This window comes from Prionailurus viverrinus, chromosome C1 (assembly GCF_022837055.1).
Source record: "Prionailurus viverrinus isolate Anna chromosome C1, UM_Priviv_1.0, whole genome shotgun sequence".
In the NCBI taxonomy this organism is placed as follows: Eukaryota; Metazoa; Chordata; class Mammalia; order Carnivora; family Felidae; genus Prionailurus; species Prionailurus viverrinus.
In genome coordinates this window covers 190,357,253-190,376,411 of record NC_062568.1, presented here as the reverse complement: position 1 = coordinate 190,376,411, position 19,159 = coordinate 190,357,253, and the positions used below count along the sequence as shown (strand labels likewise).

General features: G+C 38.5%; 1 protein-coding gene across 2 annotated transcripts in view; it reads right to left on the bottom strand.

Moving 5' to 3' along the window:
- Positions 1 to 1,075: 1,075 nt before the first annotated feature.
- The window catches only part of PTP4A2 (protein tyrosine phosphatase 4A2), a 32,377-nt gene continuing 14,293 nt past the window's right edge, over positions 1,076 to 19,159 (bottom strand). For both annotated transcript variants that reach the window (XM_047870949.1, XM_047870948.1), the window contains exons 2-6: positions 15,476 to 16,181; positions 11,566 to 11,658; positions 7,104 to 7,234; positions 4,428 to 4,502; positions 1,076 to 3,605 (exon numbers count right to left, since the gene is read on the bottom strand). In XM_047870949.1, the coding sequence (XP_047726905.1) occupies positions 3,497 to 3,605; positions 4,428 to 4,502; positions 7,104 to 7,234; positions 11,566 to 11,658; positions 15,476 to 15,571 (504 nt within the window). In that variant the 5' untranslated portion in view covers positions 15,572 to 16,181 and the 3' untranslated portion in view covers positions 1,076 to 3,496. The remainder of the gene's footprint in view (positions 3,606 to 4,427; positions 4,503 to 7,103; positions 7,235 to 11,565; positions 11,659 to 15,475; positions 16,182 to 19,159) is intronic.

The following is a 19,159-nucleotide window of genomic DNA, read 5'->3' as shown; positions in this document are numbered from 1 at the left end:
GCATGTAGGTAAGTAGAGATGCCATCAGGCAGGAGCCTGCGGAAATTTCCTTGTTTCTATTTTCTTAATCTGGGCGGGGGAGGCCGCAAACTGAGAGAAGGGGGAAAGAATTAACATTTAAGTGTTCTCGGGGAAAGTCAAGGAGTAAATAAATCAAAGAGAGAAATGAAGCAGTTTTGTCAGACGGTACTAAGGTCTATCTAAGGTCACGACTTTAAACAGACACGGAGTCAGCGTGTCCAGTTGCACAAGTGCACACGTGCAAATAAGGGGGCGGACTGAACTTCACCAAAAATGGAGGTTAGCCAGGCAAGTAAAATGAAGAAAGAGATGCGGCAGGGCAATTTGCCACGTAGCCAAGTGAATGGAACAACAGCCCACTGAATGGAAGCTAGATAATGAAGACCAGAAGGTGGGAACTTTAAAACAGGGAGGAGGCTCAATGAACTGTAAGTCACACAGTACTGTATCTGCTTACTCTGTTCTTAACATCTACAGATCTAACTCCTCTCCTAAACTAAGGTCCTCACAGTGTGAACACTGTCTTGTCTTCTCGTCCTTAGTACCCTAGCAGATAAGCTTGTTTTCTGAATGAATGGATGGATGCTGACCCATGGTTTGAAAGAAATTCCCCACCCCAGACCTAGGATATATAATGTTCCTCCTTCCTTACTGTTCTTTAAGAGTTCAAGTAAAAAATTGCAATGCTTCACCAAAACCTATGGTATAAACAAATCCTTTGGTCCTAAAAGCAAGCAAGTTATTGGGAACCCACCTCTTCCTGAGTAGTTTAAAAAAAAAAAAAAAAAAAAATCCCGTGGAATAAGATGCTGAATTCCTACAATGTTGTGTCCAAGAACTGAACCCCGAAATGTACCAGATGTATCCCAATTGCAGTTAAGTTCGCCATATTGAACACCTGGGTGGCATGAAATCTTTGCACTTCCCAGCCTCTAATTATTTCACCTCCTTGCAGTAATTAGCAGGATCCAAAACAGACCTTGAGAATACTAAGTTTTCTAAGGAGACATAAATGAAATTCAACCTGGGGTGGAGAACAATACACAGACACAGAGCATGTAAAATATGTTTTATTGTTCTTTAAAAGGGTTCAGGGTTTGGTTTTAAATCAGGCTGCACACCTTTCATCAGTCTGACATCTCTCTCACCATGTCAAACTGGCTTCAGCTAGCAATACTTCATTAAATCCAAAAGAAAAAAAAAAAACTTTTAATTTTGAGGAAGAAAATCCAGTTCTGAGAACAATTAACATTAGTATGTAATTTAAAACAAAATGAGGGATAATGTTTCTTGTCGCTTTATACACCCTTCTCCTCATACAGAACCAGGAATGTAATTTTCCTAACTCAGGCAGGCACTGATACTGCTGGACACTGCACACACATATACACCCGACACATGTGCGCGCACGCACACACACACACACACACACACACACACACACTCCCCACAAACAACAAAAATCAGAGCATGTCAAAGGGAAAAAGTTTGTTATTGTATTGATCAAAACCCTTGGAGTCAACAGACAGTCTGAGTTTAGATGGTATGCTGTTCTGATCTTGAACCTACGTTAATGGAATCTATTGTAATGTTCTGAAATAAAGAATTTTGGAGAGTACCATCATTTTTCACTTTAAAATTCTAGAAACAATTTCAGAAAGCATTATTTTGTTTTGTTTTCAGGGATGGGGGAGGAGAGAACCTACATACTTTCATTTAGTTAAAAATCAGAACAACTCCGGCACAGGAAATAGGCAGTTCACATAGCCAGCCAACGTCTGAGGTATCATCAGTGTGAGACAAGGTCCCGGTCCATTCCTACTGGCCTAGCTGATCCTAAAAAAAATGGGAAGTTTATGGCTCTGCATAGCAAATTCCAGCAAGACAAGATGACCCTAAGTCTTTATTCAAATCCTTAGCAGCAGAGCACTATTAAGTAATGTTTAGATGAAGGGTGCAAGAGCCCTGGATGGTGTCCTTCAACTTGCTTTGTGAGTGCAGCCCGGTCACGACTGCTTTCTGCAGAAGAGCAGAAAAACAGCTTCTCTAGATCAGCACAATGAACCCAGCAAAGAATCTGTAAAACTGATACTACACCATTTCATCAACAACACAGTCCCTTTGCTATTCACTGGGTTGCTTTAGGTCTCTCTGCCACCCTGGATGGCCTGTGGACACATACTCACTAGGCATTGTTGGTTTTGAACCAGCGATTTTTTTTTAATCTCATAAAGAACCTAGTAAGAAAATAACAAGGCAATCAGTGGTTAAACTTAACTGTACATAGAGGGGGCAGTTTGGAAAATATGCATCACAGGCATTTCTCGAGTCCAAAATACCCCATCTTTGCTGTTAACTCCTTCCACCATTCTCAAAAATTCATAGTACGAGTAAATCCTGAATAAAAACTTCAAACTATCGGCATTCTCTGATAACATGAGACAGAAAATCAGAGTAATGCTACGACCCACAATTTTCGGTGATGTACAAAGTATGCTAACTCTCCGCCTGGACACACCTTTAGTGATGGCCTGGAGCGCTCCCCTTCAGAAAGCAAAAGTTTCTGGGATACCTACTTAGCTTCATTGGTTGGAAAAGAGAAGAATTCGACTCTCAGCTAAGTTCTCTGAGAAGAAAGACTCTTTTTAAAATGCCATTTCCCCACTAATTTACCAAAACAAAACCAAAACAAAAGGCTCCTGGCTACGTTGCCTAATGTTGAATAGGGTTTTCAAGAAAAGAAACTAACATGAACACCCCATCATCAGTAAAGACTAAAAACCACCTGGATCATATAATATATATGCCACTGCTTTTTTTTTTTTTTTTTTTGGTGTTTTTTGTTTCTTTTTTTTTTGTTGGTTTTTTGTTTGTTTGTTTTTTCTAAAAGTGCCCAGGTGGGCTTAAGGCTGCCAGACTGCACACACGTCTACAGCAACAAGGGCTTCTCCTATTCCATCTACAACTTGTATCGGGGGTGGGGGTTGGGGGGATGGGGAAAGAAGAGAAGAGAAAAATATACGCCCACCACCACCAAAAAGAAAAAGAAAGAAGTCCCACAACAGGGAGACCTATGTGCCAAGCATAATGGAAAAGTGTGCTCCCCAAACAGATGGTTCTGCACAAGCTAATGTTCTGCTGGTTTTCCTTAGAGACCTAGTTTGAAAAGTTAAAAAAGACAGGGGATTTTGATATAATTCAATTCTGACAGAAATTCAAACTCCAACAATTAGGAGCAAACTCATCCTTCACTGAATTAATCCCTTTTTTCTTTCTCTTTTTCTTTTCTTAAACATTTTATTCATGTTATAGAGGGATTTCTTTTTTGCTTTTTTCCAATCATTAGGAGAGTGGTTGAGGAGTACTGAATCCATCGCTACTTTGGTGACACAGTTAAGATTCCAGATTCACATTTCCAGGTACCAAGAGTTCCCTCTAAATGCACAATCAAGTCAGCCTTCGTTTACACTTCTTTCTACTGAACACAGCAGTGCCCATTGGTGTCTCTGACACGCAATCGCATCTTAGGTCGGTATTTCTCCAGGTAAAGCAGCTGTTTGGAATTGAATGCTCCCCTTCTTTTTCTGAAAATACAAGAATGACAAACTTTATCATGTAAAAAAGCTATATGATTCACTGAAATGCATTATTTATGGCCTAAGGCTTTTCTAACTTCACGCTGTGAAAACCAGTATATTCCTGGTACAGTATCACTTCTTAAGAGAAGGGGCTGATGAATGACCAAGTATTAAATGAAGCAGCAGGCACAGATGGCATTCCTTGAAATATGCCACCTTCCTAGAGCTGCTACCATACATTTCATGACCTCTTGTTACAGTCTTTTCTTTTTTTCTTTTTCTTTCTTTTTTTTTTTTTTTTTTTAAAGAAAAGGCTGAAAGGGAAAGGACAAGGTATTAACTGCCAAAGAATTCTGGACAACAAAATAACATGGCCCATTATTCCAGACTGATGCCAAGATTCTGTCTGGGCACTACCATCCAGATTTTGTGCCTGAACAGGTCACTTAAGATTCTTAAGTGATTAACTGCTCCTCTATAGATTCTTCCTTGTCTCTTGGTCATAGTTGCACTTGAAAGGTGTTCTGGACATCCACTAAAAGAGTCACTCGATCTCTGAGACTCTACTACCTATTCATTTTAAAGATTCCTAGATATTCAAGTCATATGGGACAGATTCTTTAGCGTCCAAATTTGCCACCTAACTTAAAAAATCTTTAAATCTGGGAGCCAACAGTACTGTTACAAGTTTGTCACTTTTGATTTCTTCGATCAAACAATATTTTAAACCAACAAGTTACTCCATACTACAAAAGGGTACTTTCCATAATTCCTTCTTCTTGTATGGTCTTGCTTTATGTGTTTCTGAACATAAAACTTCCTACTCACTGTCTTATAAACTGAACTGCATCTTCATACTTCATTCCACATTCAATCAAAGCAAGTGCAACCAGCACGGGTGCCCTATAGAGAGAAACGCATCTGTAAATATCCACAAGTCTTTGGAATTGAAGGATTTTTTTTTTTAACCCAGGATTACATATTACCAAAACAACACGAAGTCTGAGCTTCCCTTTTTTTCCGTGTACTAAAATAGCTGCTATTTTCCTTATACAAATGTCTGTATCATGATAGGGTCTATGGTGTTACCCACTTTTAGTAAAGCACTAAATTCTACACCTCGTTAAGAGATCTTTATTTAAAGCACCATCACATTAGATCTCAAATTTTCACATTATATGTCATCAAAAATTCTTCATTGGCCTTTAACCAGTACTGTAGCAAAATAAGTGAACAAGTGTGTCATCCATACTAAGCATCTCAGCATTTTCATTACAAATCCATTTTAATATCATTTCCTCAACAAATACTAAAAAGGTGCTACATTTCTTCAACAAAATCCTTTCTGTGAGCTACGAGAGTGTCAGAAAATTGGTATTTACAAACAGTTTTCTATATAAGTATCTTTTTTTTTTTTTTTTTAACATCTAACAAGGGACATTGAGGCCTGAGCAGGTCCCAACCTGTCCTTGGTTTGGAGATGTTATCTGCCTCATAAAGCAAAGGAGAGGGTTTGTCTTCTGGGAAGACAAAGTTGTCTCCTCTGAAAAAGCCTCCTACATAGTTGGATTTGGCATCTTCCAGGAATGGGAAGGCAGGGATTGGGGCCTAGGGAGTCTGTGTTTTCAGCTGAGGGAGAGACAGAAGACTGGATCCTGATCAGAGAGTCCAGAGTGAGATATAGTTACCTCCAGGACTCGTTACTGTGAACCCAGCTTGGGCTTCATGACAGTCACAGAAGCAGACTCCTTAACAATAAAATAATACACACACAAAAAATCTAACAAGGGAAATGATGTTTGAAAATGTCTACTACCTGGGACCGCAAGCTGGTACAGCCACTCGGGAAAACAGCATGGAGGTTCCTCAAAAAACTAAAAACAGAACTACCCTACAACCCAGCAATTGTACTACTAGGCATTTATCCATGGGATACAGGTGTGCTGTTTCGAAGGGACACATGCACCCCCTATGTTTATAGGCGCACTATCAACAATAGCCAAAGTATGGAAAGAGCCCAAATGTCCATCGATGGATGAATGGATAAAGAAGATGTGGTACATATAGACAATGGAGTATTACTCAGCAATCAAAAAGAATGAAATCTTGCCATTTGCAACTACGTGGATGGAACTGGAGGGTATTACGCTAAGTGAAATTAGTCAGGGAAAGACAAATATCATATGACTCCACTCATGAAGACTTTAAGAGACAAAAGAGATGAACATAAGGCAAGGGAAACAAAAATAATATAAAAACAGGGAGGGGGACAAAACAGAAGAGACTCATAAATATGGAGAACAAAGGGTTACTGGGGGGGGTGTGGGTGGGGAGGGGCTAAATGGGTAAGGGGCACTAAGGAAATCTACTCCTGAAATCACTGTTGCATTATATGCTAACTAATGTGGATGTAAATTTGAAAAAATAAACTTAAAAAAAAATTAAAAACTATATATATACAAAATTGCAACAAGAAAAAAAAAATCTACTACCTGGCACCAACTTTGGACTACCTGCTAGAATAGGTACTAGTTACAAAACTGCCAAGTCCAGTTAGAACACTACCTTCACCCTCAGAATAAAGACTGAAGCTTCTGACCCTGAAGAAGAAACTGTAAGACACTGATATGAAAAAAAAGGAAAACAGCAAACAAAAGGGCTAAGCAGAGGTAACAGCCTGAGTCACCACCACCTTGAGACAAGAGCAGCCTGCACTAATGTTCTGAGTCAAAGTGCACGTCATAAACTGGCCATTTAATCTGCTGCCGATGAGAGTGTTGCGGCACCACTCCACACAGTGCTCCAGGAAAAAGGCTTTGAAATCAACATCATTTTTCATTCTCTCTACATCTCCTTTCAGGAGTTTGAAGTTCAGCCATCTTCTCTCCACCTATTAACTTCCCATTCATCTCAATCCAAAATTAACCCCATATAGATTCTTTAAAATCTAAAATTATTTTCATTTTGTTGCCTATTTCAAAGACCTAAGCCTTTGAATATGTGAAATAAGGGGGCGCCTGGGTGGCTCAGTCAGTTAGGCGTCCGACTTCAGCTCAGGTCATCATCTCACGGTCCGTGAGTTCGAGCCCAGCATCAGGCTCTGTGCTGGCAGCTCATGGAGCCTGCTTCAGATTCTGTGTCTCCCTCTCTGCTACTCACCACTCACACTCTCTCAAAAACGAATAAATACATTTTTAAAAATTGAATATGTGAAATAAGGAGAAGGAAAAAAAATACTGAATTAAGACCATATTTTTTTTAACTCAAATAAGATAATTACATTGAATCAGTTTCAAAACAATTTCTGAGTGATCATCTACTAAACCTATTATGGCATTAGAATCAGACAGCCAATGAAACACAAAAGCTGTCTCAAGAAATCTACACCAGTTTTTGCTCATTTCCTTTTCTTTCAGGCAATTTAATATTTAGTGTCATAAATACAAATTTTACCAAAGTGAAGTTTTTGATAATGAATTCACAGACAAAAAAGGAAGAGCTTACCTTCCCAATCCTGCAACACAATGCACTGCAACACAGCAACCTGGCTCTTCACGAAATTTGGTTTTTAACAGGTTCAGCCAATCGTCTACTATCTGATTAGGGGGTGGTGCTCCATCATCAAATGGCCAATCCTGGAAAAGAAAGATCTTTTACATTAAATTGTTATTTTCTCCAGGATAATATCTAATGCAGAATAGCTGCATAGTACACAGCGGGGATTTAAGTGAACTAACTGTACTTTATATACCTATTCTTAATACTGCAATTCTGATCACTATTGAAAAATGATCCAAGACCAAAATTCCTTCTCAAATACATGTAGTCAGCACTGTAAACATCTAATTTTATCTTATGGAGATCTTTTATCAGAGTGATGAGAAACCAGTGTTCCTCAAATATTTTATCTGAATAAAGCAGTAATTAGACATAATAGAGAAAACTATAAAACCGAGACAAAGTAAGAGAGGATAAACACCTGTCAGTATGATGCAAATGTCCACTCTGGCAAAGAATACCATCTGACCTGTACAAATATTTTGAGGATTATCCCCTCAAATAGCTCTAAGTTATGATGTCTTTCCTTTAGAGGAAGACTCTCAAGAAATCACCAGTAGTTGGCATATCGTAACAGAAATACACTACCATCTTTGTGCTTATATATTAAAAAAAAAAAAAGTAGCAAATATTTTTAAAAGTTCTGCCTAAATTATACATATCCCATTTAACAAGCACAGTACCAGACGATAGGGTCCTGAGCAAATGGAGAACTTTTTAAGTATCCCTTTCTTTTTATATTCACCAATTTGTGCATTTTTGGTTTTTTGTTTTTTAAGTAATCTCTACACCCAAAGTGAGCTGAAACTCACAATCTCAAGATCAAGAATTGCATGCTTTACTGACTGAGGCAGCCAGGTGCCCCTTAGGTTGCTTTTTAATTAAGACCAACCCCATGTGCATTTATCATATAGGCAGAGGTTTATCTTCCTTTCTACCTAGCAAAAGACCTAAGAAACCAACATAAATCAGTTCAGCTGGTTAAGTGTCCAACTCTTGATTTCGGCTCAAGTCGTGATCTCGAGGTACATGAGACCGAGCCCAGCAATGGGCTCTGCTTGGACAGCGAGGAGCCTGCTTGGAATTCTCTCTCTCTCCCACTCTCTCTCTGCCTCTGTCCAGTTCATGTGCATGGTGCACACTCTCTCTCTCAAAATAAATAAACTTTATTAAAAAAGAAAAAAAAGGGGGGAAGGGAATTCACATTTTGCAGTCTCTCTTCCATCTAGCTTCAAGGACAGAAATGCAAAAACACTGGGAATTTTTTTTAAACATAAGACTATCCTAATGAGATTGGATAAGGACACTTTAAGACACTAGAGAAAGAAAAAGAGAAAAGTGACAAAACACTAAATTGATTCTACACTCATGGGCACCACTAGAACATTTCATGTGGCGCATTAGCAATGACAACACATTATGTTTGATTTGTCAACTACACCCCATTATTAAATGGCTGTCAGTGTTACCATTAAAAATGTCACCATAGAGTTTAACTGTAAATAGCAGTAAAACAAGTTAGTGCCTTAGTTGAGAGCTTATTTCCTCTAATACTTCCTAAAATGTACCTAGTTAAGTAACAGTAATATGAAATATGCTTCACTTACTCATATAAGCAGTCTCTACCAAAAAAATCATTAAAATAATTTAGAATGGTCTGAACTTCAAACTGATGGACATAAATGAAACTACCATTATTAGTCTTTTCCAATATGCCTCTGATTTGTAAGAACATTAGTCAAAGGATTTGAAAAGTCTTATTTTGGGGATATGCCCTTATAAAGTGTTCCAAACCCTCCTCACCTACCAAAAGTAGATTAACGATCCACTTAAAATCTCTGTCTGGGAAAAGGAAAGAAATTCCAAGCTTAATTCTAAATGTTCTGGTTTTTTATAAGCTTAAATTAGACCTTTAATTTTATCTGATCACAGCTATTTGAAACAAAAACAAAACAATAGCCTAGATTTAAGGGCCTAACATAAATCCCAGCCCTACCATTATCTTCTACAAACTAGTTCAAGTTCTTTAGTTCATTTTTCTTTCATAAAGGTGTTTACCAACATTACTGATTCAAACAGACTATGGCCAACCCACAGTTCATTCCCTGACCCATGCCATCTGTCAAAAACGGATTTCTCATCTGGCCACTGGAGATCATACTCACAACACAGGAAAAAGAACTTGTATTCAGCCTAGTTTCAGAAAAAAAAAATTTTTTTTTTTTTAACACAGGGCTACATTTTATATAAGCTTCTACTTATTCCCCAGTGATTTACAGCCAGAGGACCTTAAAATCATTTAGAAACGGGAATGCAAGCAAATTATTACCATGCCATACTATTAAAATACATTTTTTTTACAACATAATGTTTGGGGGCACCTGGGTGGCTCAGTTGGTTAAGCGCCTGAATTTTGATTTCAGCTCAGGTCTTGATCTCATGGTTCGTGGGACTGAGCCTCAGGTGGGGCTCTGTGCTGGCAGTGCAGAGCCTGCATGGGATTCATATTCTCTCTCTCTCTCTCTCTCTCTCTCTCTCTCTCTCTCTCTCTCTCTCTGCCCCTCCCCAGCTTGTGCACAAGTGCACATATAGTTCTCCCTCTCTCTCAAAATAAATAAGCATTAAAAAAAACAGGGCGCCTGCATGGCTCAGTTGGTTAAGCGTCCAACTTCGGCTCAGGTCATGATCTCACAGTTCAGGAGTTCGAGCCCCACACTGGGCTCTGTGCTGACAGCTCAGAGCCTGGAGCCTGCTTCAGATTCTGTGTCTCCGTCTCTGTCTGCTCCTCCTCCACTTGCACTCTTTCTCTCAAAAATAAATAAACATTAAAAAAAAATTTTTAAACAAAATAAAAAATAAATAAATGTTAAAAAAAAAAAAAAAAAACCTAATGCTTGGTTGTTTGTTTTTATGTTTTCACCAAAATGAAGGCGAGGTGGGGCGCCTGGGTGGCGCAGTCGGTTAAGCGTCCGACTTCAGCCAGGTCACGATCTCGCGGTCCGTGAGTTCGAGCCCCGCGTCAGGCTCTGGGCTGATGGCTCGGAGCCTGGAGCCTGTTTCCGATTCTGTGTCTCCCTCTCTCTCTGCCCCTCCCCCGTTCATGCTCTGTCTCTCTCTGTCCCAAAAATAAATAAAAAACGTTGAAAAAAAAAATTCAAAATGAAGGCGAGGAAACTTTACAGATCAGATATGAGACAGCTGCCTTACCAAGAAGGCATTTATTTTCTTTGCAACGGACTTTCCAACCACGGATGACCAATGCATTAAGACTACAAAAGTACCTCTCAATAAATAACCTTGTACCAATATCTTCTTTATTACTTTTTTCCTAACCAACTACTTACAACACCACAGTGTCTTCCCACAATCAAATCAAATAGCTCTAAGACACCTAAGACTACAAGGTCATTTCATTACATGCTCTTGCAATTTAGACAACTATTTAGGGGAAAATAGCCTAATGCTCCTGTTTCTGATACATGAAATAGTGTATTTAGGGGCTAAGGAGGAATTTAAAATAATTCCAAGCACTTTATGCTCAAACTGAGCATAAATAAATCTAATCACACATGAGCTTGTTAGAAGCCCACCAAAACGTGTCAGAACCTATGCTGATTACTCTAGAGCAAGATGCCTTCTCCCTCTCCCTTCTTAACCTCTTCTCCAACCTTTTTGTCCCCTATAAGTTATCCACAAAACATTAAATAACAAATAGTATTTGCAAAGTGAGACAGAATACAGCTGACCCTCAAACAACATGCATTTTAACTGTACAGATCCACTTACATGCAGATTTGTTTTCAATAAACAAAGTACGCTACTTTAACGTATTTTCTCTTATTTTTTCTTAATAAAATTTTCTTTTCTCTAGCTAACTTTATTGTAAGAATATAGTACATAATACCTATAGCATACAAAATACGTGTTAATGGACTGTTGATGTTATTAGTAAGGCTTGTGGTCAACAGTAGGCTTATTAGTAAAGTTTTGGGGAAGTCAAAAGTCATATGTGGATTGGTGTCTCTAACCCCGCATTCAAAGGTCAACTGTATTTCCATGTGACTTAATTCCTGATGGAAATTACTTTCAGCTAGATTCACAACAGTAGCCTAGAAACAAAAACTAAATATTGCAATAATTTCCTAGAGAAAACAAAATTAAATTTCCATTTTCTTGAAATAAGTGTACATTAAATTTTGCTTTTCATTTGTTGAAAATACTTTGCATATATAGACTTTAAGGGCACAAATGAACAAAACTGCCCATCTAAAAAGTTTAAAAGACTGCTATCAACGTTGTACCTCCTATAAGCTTAAAAAGCATACTGAATGTCCAGTTTTCAAAACAGCTATGTTTAAAAGGTACTACTAGTAGTTCGTAATGAAAAATGCAAACACTACACACTCACTAGAACGTGGATTCCTTCTTTTTCAACTGGAGCTTTATCATATGTAGCATCACAAACTCGAACCAAAGTTGTCACTCCATACTTCTTAAGTTCCTTTGAAGAAAAACAAATATAAGGGAACTTACTTTTAGAATCTGCAACCAAAACTTTAAAAGCATACAATTACGAATTGAAGCAATGAGACATCATTCTCAAAGATCAAAATCATTCTCATTGTGGCAACATATAGAATGGACACTCAAGTTCTTAATGGAAGCATCACTATGATTCATCTTTATAAAGGGCAGTTTGGTAACCTGTCACAAAACCTTTGAAAGCACACACACACTATGACCTAGAAATTCTACCTCTGAGAATTTATAGTAACAAAGTAATTAAATATACACCCAAGACTTAGGTACCAACGCGTGCAGCATGGGCTGTTTGGAATGGTAAAAAGGTAGAAACATTAATGGTCCAAAAACAGGGGAACAGTTAAAGAAAGTATGGCATGGGGCGCCTGCGTGGCTCAATCAGTTAAGCGTCCGACTTTGGCTCAGGTCATGATCTCGCGGTCCATGAGTTCGAGCCCCGCGTCAGGCTCTGTGCTGACAGCTCAGAGCCCGGAGCCTGCTTCGGATTCTGTGTCTCCCTCTCTCTCTGACCCTCCCCCTGTTCATACTCTGTCTCGCTCTGTCTCAAAAATAAATAATAAAACATTAAAAAAAAAATTTTTTTTTTAAAAAGAAAGTATGGTACATCCATACAGAATACTGTGACAGCTATAAAAATAATACTAAGAAGGTTGGGGGGGATGATAAAATATAATGTGATCCTATCTATATGAATGTAAGCGAATATATACATATATGTAGAGAAAAACATCCAGAAGACAGGTATTAAGAAGAGTTAAGTATTTTTAAACTGTCTTTTTAAAAATTTTTTAATGTTGATTTTTGAGACAGAGAGAGAAAGAACCTGAGCAAGGGAGGGGCAGAGAGAGGGGAGACAGAGGATCCGAAGCGGGGCTCCGTGCCAACAGCAGACAGCCCAATGTGGGGCTCAAACTCATGAACTAAGAGATCATGGCCTGAGCCGAAGCCAAAGGCTTAACCAATGGAGCCACCCAGGCAACCCTAAACTGTCTTTTGCTTATATGTATCTTCTGATTTTTACATACTAAGTACCACTGCTTTTTTAATTTAAAGAAACAAAAGGTGGGATGCCTGGCTGGCTCAGCTGGCAGAGCATACAACTCCATCTTGAGGTTGTACATTCAAGCACCATGTTGGGTACAGAAATTACTTAAAAATAAAATCTTTAGGGGCGCCTGGGTGGCTCAGTCGGTTGAGCGTCCGACTTCGGCTCAGGTCATGATCTCACAGTTGGTGGGTTCGAGCCCCGCATCAGGCTCTGGGCTGACTGCTTGCTCAGAGCCTGGAGACTGCTTCAGATTCTGTGTCTCCTACTCTCTCTTCCCCTCCCCTGTTCACGCTTTGTCTCACTCTGTTTCTCCAAAATAAATGTAAAAAAAAAAAAAAAAAAAAAAAAATTAAAAAAAAATAAAAATAAATAAAATAAAATCTTTAAAGGGGCTTCTGGGTGGCTCAGTCGGTTGAGTATCCAACTCTTGGTTTCAGCTCAGGTCATGACCTCACAGTTTCAGGGTTCGAGCCCCACGTCTGGCTCTGCGCTGGCAGCACAGAGCCTGTTTGGGATTCTCTCTCTTCTTCTACCCCTCCCTTGCTTGCACTTTCTCTTTCGCTCAAAATAAATAAACCTAAAAACATTTTTTTTAATTTAAAAAAAAATTTTTTTTTCTTTTTACATTTATTCATTTTTGAGAGACAGAGAGAGACAGAGCACAAGCGGGGGAGGTGCAGAGAGAGAGAGAGAGGAAGATAGAGAGGAAGATACAGAATCCAAAGCAGGCTCCAGGCCCCGAGCTGTCAGCACAGAGCCCGATGCGGGGCTTGAACTCACAAACTGCGAGACCATGACCTGAGCCGAAGTCAGACGCTTAACCGATTGAGCCACCCAGTGCACCAAAAACATTTTTTTTAATGATTAATAAATAATAAAATATTTTAAAAAATAAAAGGAAACAAAAGTAATTTTGAAATTAAGATTAAAAAGTGGTATCATGTTACAAAGCCAACAAACATATAATTATAGCCAGAAGCCTTGCTCCTTTAAAAATTTTCCTCCAGGGCGCCTGGGTGGCTCAGGCAGTTGAGTGTCTGACTTCAGCTCAGGTCATGATCTCACAGCTCATGAGTTCGAGCTCCACGTCAGGCTTTGCACTGATAGCGTGGAGCCTGCTTCAACCCTGTGTCTCCCTCTCTCCACCCCTCCCCTGCTCTCTCTCCCTCTCAAAAATAAACATTTAAAAAAAATTTTTTAACAAATAAAAAATGAAAATTTTCTCCAGTAATGCCTAATCCAGTGACTACCTATCTTCAGTGGGTCACCAACATCTTTTTATAGTTGCAGGACAGTGGCTTCTGCCACTCTTGGAGTCTATGGCCAAGGAATCCACAGGCTGAAAATAGTATCACATAATTCAACCAGGCTTAAAGGTGACTGAACAAGCTAAGGGCACACAGGCCTGGAATCAACTTACACACTGTGTACACACAGTTAAGAAGCTCAGGGAATTATAAGTATAAATAAGCAGGAACAGTGATATCCTACAAGTGTCCATCATTTGGTTAACTAAAGGGTAAAAGTTATTCTAATTGCTAAAGGACTTTATTTTTCAGAGAATGGCCTTCTTCTAAAACAGACTCAGGAAAGTTGTTGCTATTACATGGAGTCAGTAATTTTAAAACACTTCAAAATACAAATAAAATCCTATTAAAATGAACTCCATAGTAGCCATTCATTGAAAGGTTATGGTACAGTTTTTTATAGTAAATATTTGTGTCCTTATGAAAGTCAAAACCTCTTCTGAACTCCATTTTGCTATCTGTAAAATGAGAGGGGTAGATTTAGAATCCCTAGGAGTTCATCCAGCTAAGTTTACTCTATAAATACAGCAGAGAAAATGAAAGATCTGACATAAAAATGTTACCTATAATACCTTTCCTCCCCATAAGGTTTTGATCCTTGCAGATGATAGTTACGACTGATAAGTAGTTCTGGAGTAGCTTTTTATCAAAAGTGGCTAGAATATTTGAGGCAGACCTGGATTTCAGGGTCAGAGACAGTTCTATATGTTGTGTACCTCTAGCCAAATTACTAAATTACCAAATTGCCTTGAACCTCAATTTCCTCATCTGTAAGAGGAAGAAAATAACAGTACCTATACCTCATAGGGCTATTCTGAGTAGTAAATAATATAACGCCTATAACTGCGCTTTTTTTTTTTTTATAAGACTGATTATAACGTTGGGTACATACTAAGTATTCAATAAATATTATTTTTATTATTAAAAATCTGACAAAAGAACTGCTAATTATGTAGAAAGGATATTAAAAAAACCAGCACTAGACAATCTCCCCAAACTCTATAAGTGTTCTTTTAAAAAACTGTTGTAGGGGCGCCTGGGTGATTCAGCTGGTTAAGTGCCCGACTCTGGATTTCGGCTCAGACCATGTTCTCATGGTTCGTGAGATCGAGCCCTGCCCTGGGCTCTGCGCTGACAGCACAGAGCCTGCTTGAGATATTCACACTCTCTGCTCCCCCCCACCTCTTTGTCTCTGTCAGCCCCTCCCCTGCTCACTCTCTCTCTAAATAAACTCTAAAAAAAAAAAATTGTTATAATTAATTCAACCCAATTTAAACAGAGACTGGGAAGGATGACCACCCATATTCCAGTCACAGAAATAAATGGCTTTGTGGTAAGAGATTTCTTTACTAATGGTGTTCACTTATAATGGAACTTTACCTATAAATCAATCCAAAAAGTAGACCATACTACAATCTTACCTCTGTGAACTTGTTGAGGGTAGCATTGGTAGGGTTGTGAGTTATCAGAAAACGCATGTTCTCATAGGAGATCTCCACAGGGGCTGGACGGTTCATTATGGCAAACAAAAAGTGTGAGCGTGCGTGTGTAGGTGTGATGGGGAAAATGAAAAAAAAAAATCAATAAATCTTGAAATGTTTCACAGCAGAAAACATTAAAAAGACCACTAAAATGCCTAGTATCAATCAGTGTTTTCTCTATTCAACTTGTTTATTCTTTAAGAAGCTTCTCTCTTCAAGGTAAGCAGAAGTATTTAGAATCCACTTGAATCCAAATTCAACTTGGGCCTCAATGTCTGCAGATGGATACCTTCGGACTCCAAAAATTCCAACTACATACAAAACTGAAGTAGCCTTTACTACATTTAGGCACTAGTGAGACAAGTTAAAAGTGTAGGTTGCTTTCCACTTTTGCTTACTTGATGCTTAATTTTACTGGAGTCATTAAAAGAAATATGCTTGCAATAAAAAAAAAAAAAAAAAAAAAAAAAAAGCCAACTGTTTCTGAGGCCAGTCTCGGTGTCCAGAGTCTTCAAGGCAATGTTAATTATGGCACATAGAAGCCCCAAGCTCACTTGTCAGCGAAAACGCTGTGCTGAGCCTGGCAGAAGTCTGCCCTCACGCTCAGAATCGCCATAAATGTGCAACGTATATTCCAACGAAAAACCTAGAGGAGAAAAGCAGAAGTAAAATGAAGTGGAGGTTGACAGCATAGTAAACATGATGCTCAAAGTCATGAATACATTCTCTGTGAGCCCAAAGAGCTCTGAAATGCTGAAATGCCACCAAGTTTTAATTACTGTCATCTATGAAGACTAGGATAAAAATGTATACCAAGAGTTTTAAAAGTCCAAAATTCAAAAGTGTGTTTTTTCTTTTCCAAAACGGGATTCAGCAAAATTTTCCAAAGCGGGATTCAGCAAAATTTCTGTGTCAATAAGATTATTTGTAACTCAAGTCATTTTTTAAATGACCGAATTTTTAAATTCACTTAAAATAGTTATTAAAAGATCCTTAAAGAACCTTCCATCCATAGGCTCTTCGTAAAGTTCACAGCAATCTTATTCTTCTGCTTTGATGGTTAAATCTTTCATATACACACTTTGCTTAAAATAAGATACATGTGTAAATGGATGAAGGATATTTACCAAAATTTCACTCTGAGGACTGAATTCTTTCTATCCAAAGGATATGCAATGGCCCCCAATTATAACACTAGTCCATAAAGTACTTTTTGAAAAATTAGCTTATTTTCCTCACAACTCTGAGTACTTATTGCTACCTAGAAGGAATGAGGAAAGAGCATCAGAAAAGTGAAATGACTTGTCTAGGTAAATGTCTTCTGTTAATCCAATGTTTTTCCAATGTACCACACATAATGCCTGCTACCTCAACTAATGCATGAATCCCATCATCTCATTTCTAGCCCAGTTTACTTCTTTACTATTTCTCACATCACATCTCTATCTCAAGAGTACAAAGCATCTAAAGGTCATTGATTCACACAGCATTCTTCTGCCCAAGTATTAATCCATCCCCAAAACAAGGCAAAAAACTGGCAGAATTTTTTAGTATTATTTTGGGCCTGCTGCTTTGAAACACAGTAACCTTTATAGTTAGCTCAGTCAGAGTATCAAGATAATCATAAATTGCTCTGAGGATGCCTGGCTGGCTCAGTCCGTAAGGGTTTGGAAGTGAGGATTTGGGAGTTGGAGCCCCACCTTGGGGGTAGAGATTACTCAAATAAATAAATAAATCTAAATAAATGAATAGCTCTGGAAATAGGGACAGGGTCTAAGTTCTTTCACTTGCCTCTTCTCAGCCACCCGTAAATGCTTATTTAGTAGTCTCTGAAAAGATGATTTGACCAGATAGAAAAAGACATGGAAGATAATGGCTACAGAACCATTTTCAGGAAGAAACTAAAATGCATCTAAGAAAGAACCTAAGCTTACAAACTTTCAAGCCTATTCTATTCACAAGTCATCTTTTTATGATATTCTTATGGCACTGTATTTTGTTGTCACTGACATACTTGTGACTATATTAACCATGGACAAAAGCACAAAACACATAAGAAATCCAAAATGGCATTCTAAGAACTTCAATACCTCAGCAGAAGTTATACACTACAGTAAAAACATGAAACTTCTATACTCAAACTAAGAAAAACAAGAATATACACCACCACTTTCCCAACTCCTAATTCTAACTCTAACCACAAAACACAGCCACCTTAGATTACACATTTCATAGAGTACTACTCCCTGTGCAGTCAAGGAATTTTAAAGCTACAAGAAACTTAGAGAGCAACTACTCTGACCTTGGCGGGGGGGGGGGGGGGGGGGATGATGTTTGGGAGGCAGATTAAAATGACTTAACTAAGACCACATCCCTAATAAGTAGCAGATTAAGGACAAGAACCCAGATCTCCTAACTCCATTCATGTTTCCAATTTTGACTAGGAGGAACCCACATATTTTTCAAGTCATAATTTTTTTTCATGCAACTGTAACTTTTCTTCAAATATTTGCTTGGATGTTGATCTGCAACTCTGTGACCTTAAATAAGGGGAGAAAAGATTATTAAAGTAACCACTCAACAATGGTTTGCATGCAGTGAAAAGCAAAACACAAGGAAATTCTAACCTATTGGAATCCCTTTCGTTTAACGATGTTATCACAGCTAGTATGTGTGTCAGCTGAGGAAAAGCACTGAAAGACCTGCTTTGTAGGGATGGCCAGGCTTAAAAGGTTACAGCTCTAGCATTAAGTTTTCTACCTAGTCTCCAGTGTTTGTCTGCTCAGCAAACAAATGTTATCCCATCTTACTCCTCCAACTTCATTTTAGAAGGACCACTTCCAAGGATAAGGATAATTCATTATTAGATTTTCAATTCTTAACACCATACTGAGATCCCCAGCAAAGGAATTTCTGCCAAATGAAACAGTATGTTCTATCAATGTTAACAGATACATGATAAAAACAAGCTTCTGCTCCTTCTCCAGCCCCCCTCCCCAGTTCAACTACACATCAACAGTTAAATGCTCTTGCACCTGTCAATTCAGATAAACTAATGTTAATTCCTGTAACAGACATAAGAACACAAAAACAAGCAGTCTGCAAAAAAATCATAAACAACTCACCACAGCTGGAAAATACTCAAAAGTTACAAAGGCCTGTTATTTCAGCATAAACTTAGCACCTGCACATCTTACAGGAAAACTTTCTTCTAAAACTGTCTCACTGGCATTAATTAAGTAATGTTATCTTTTAGAGAACTTAACTTTTAAAATGTTGAATTTGGGACATTTCCTATACAACATTTCCATTTTTTTTTTTTAATTTTTTTTTTCAATGTTTTTTATTTATTTTTGGGACAGAGAGAGAGCACGAACGGGGGAGGGGCAGAGAGAGAGGGAGACACAGAATCGGAAACAGGCTCCAGGCTCTGAGCCATCAGCCCAGAGCCCGACACGGGGCTCGAACCCACGGACCGCGAGATCGTGACCTGGCTGAAGTCGGACGCTTAACCGACTGCGCCACCCCGGCGCCCCAACATTTCCATTTTTAACAAAAGATGGTAACTTCACTGCAGGATTAGAAGGAATGGTCTGTGACAGAAAAATCCATTTGAATTTTTTT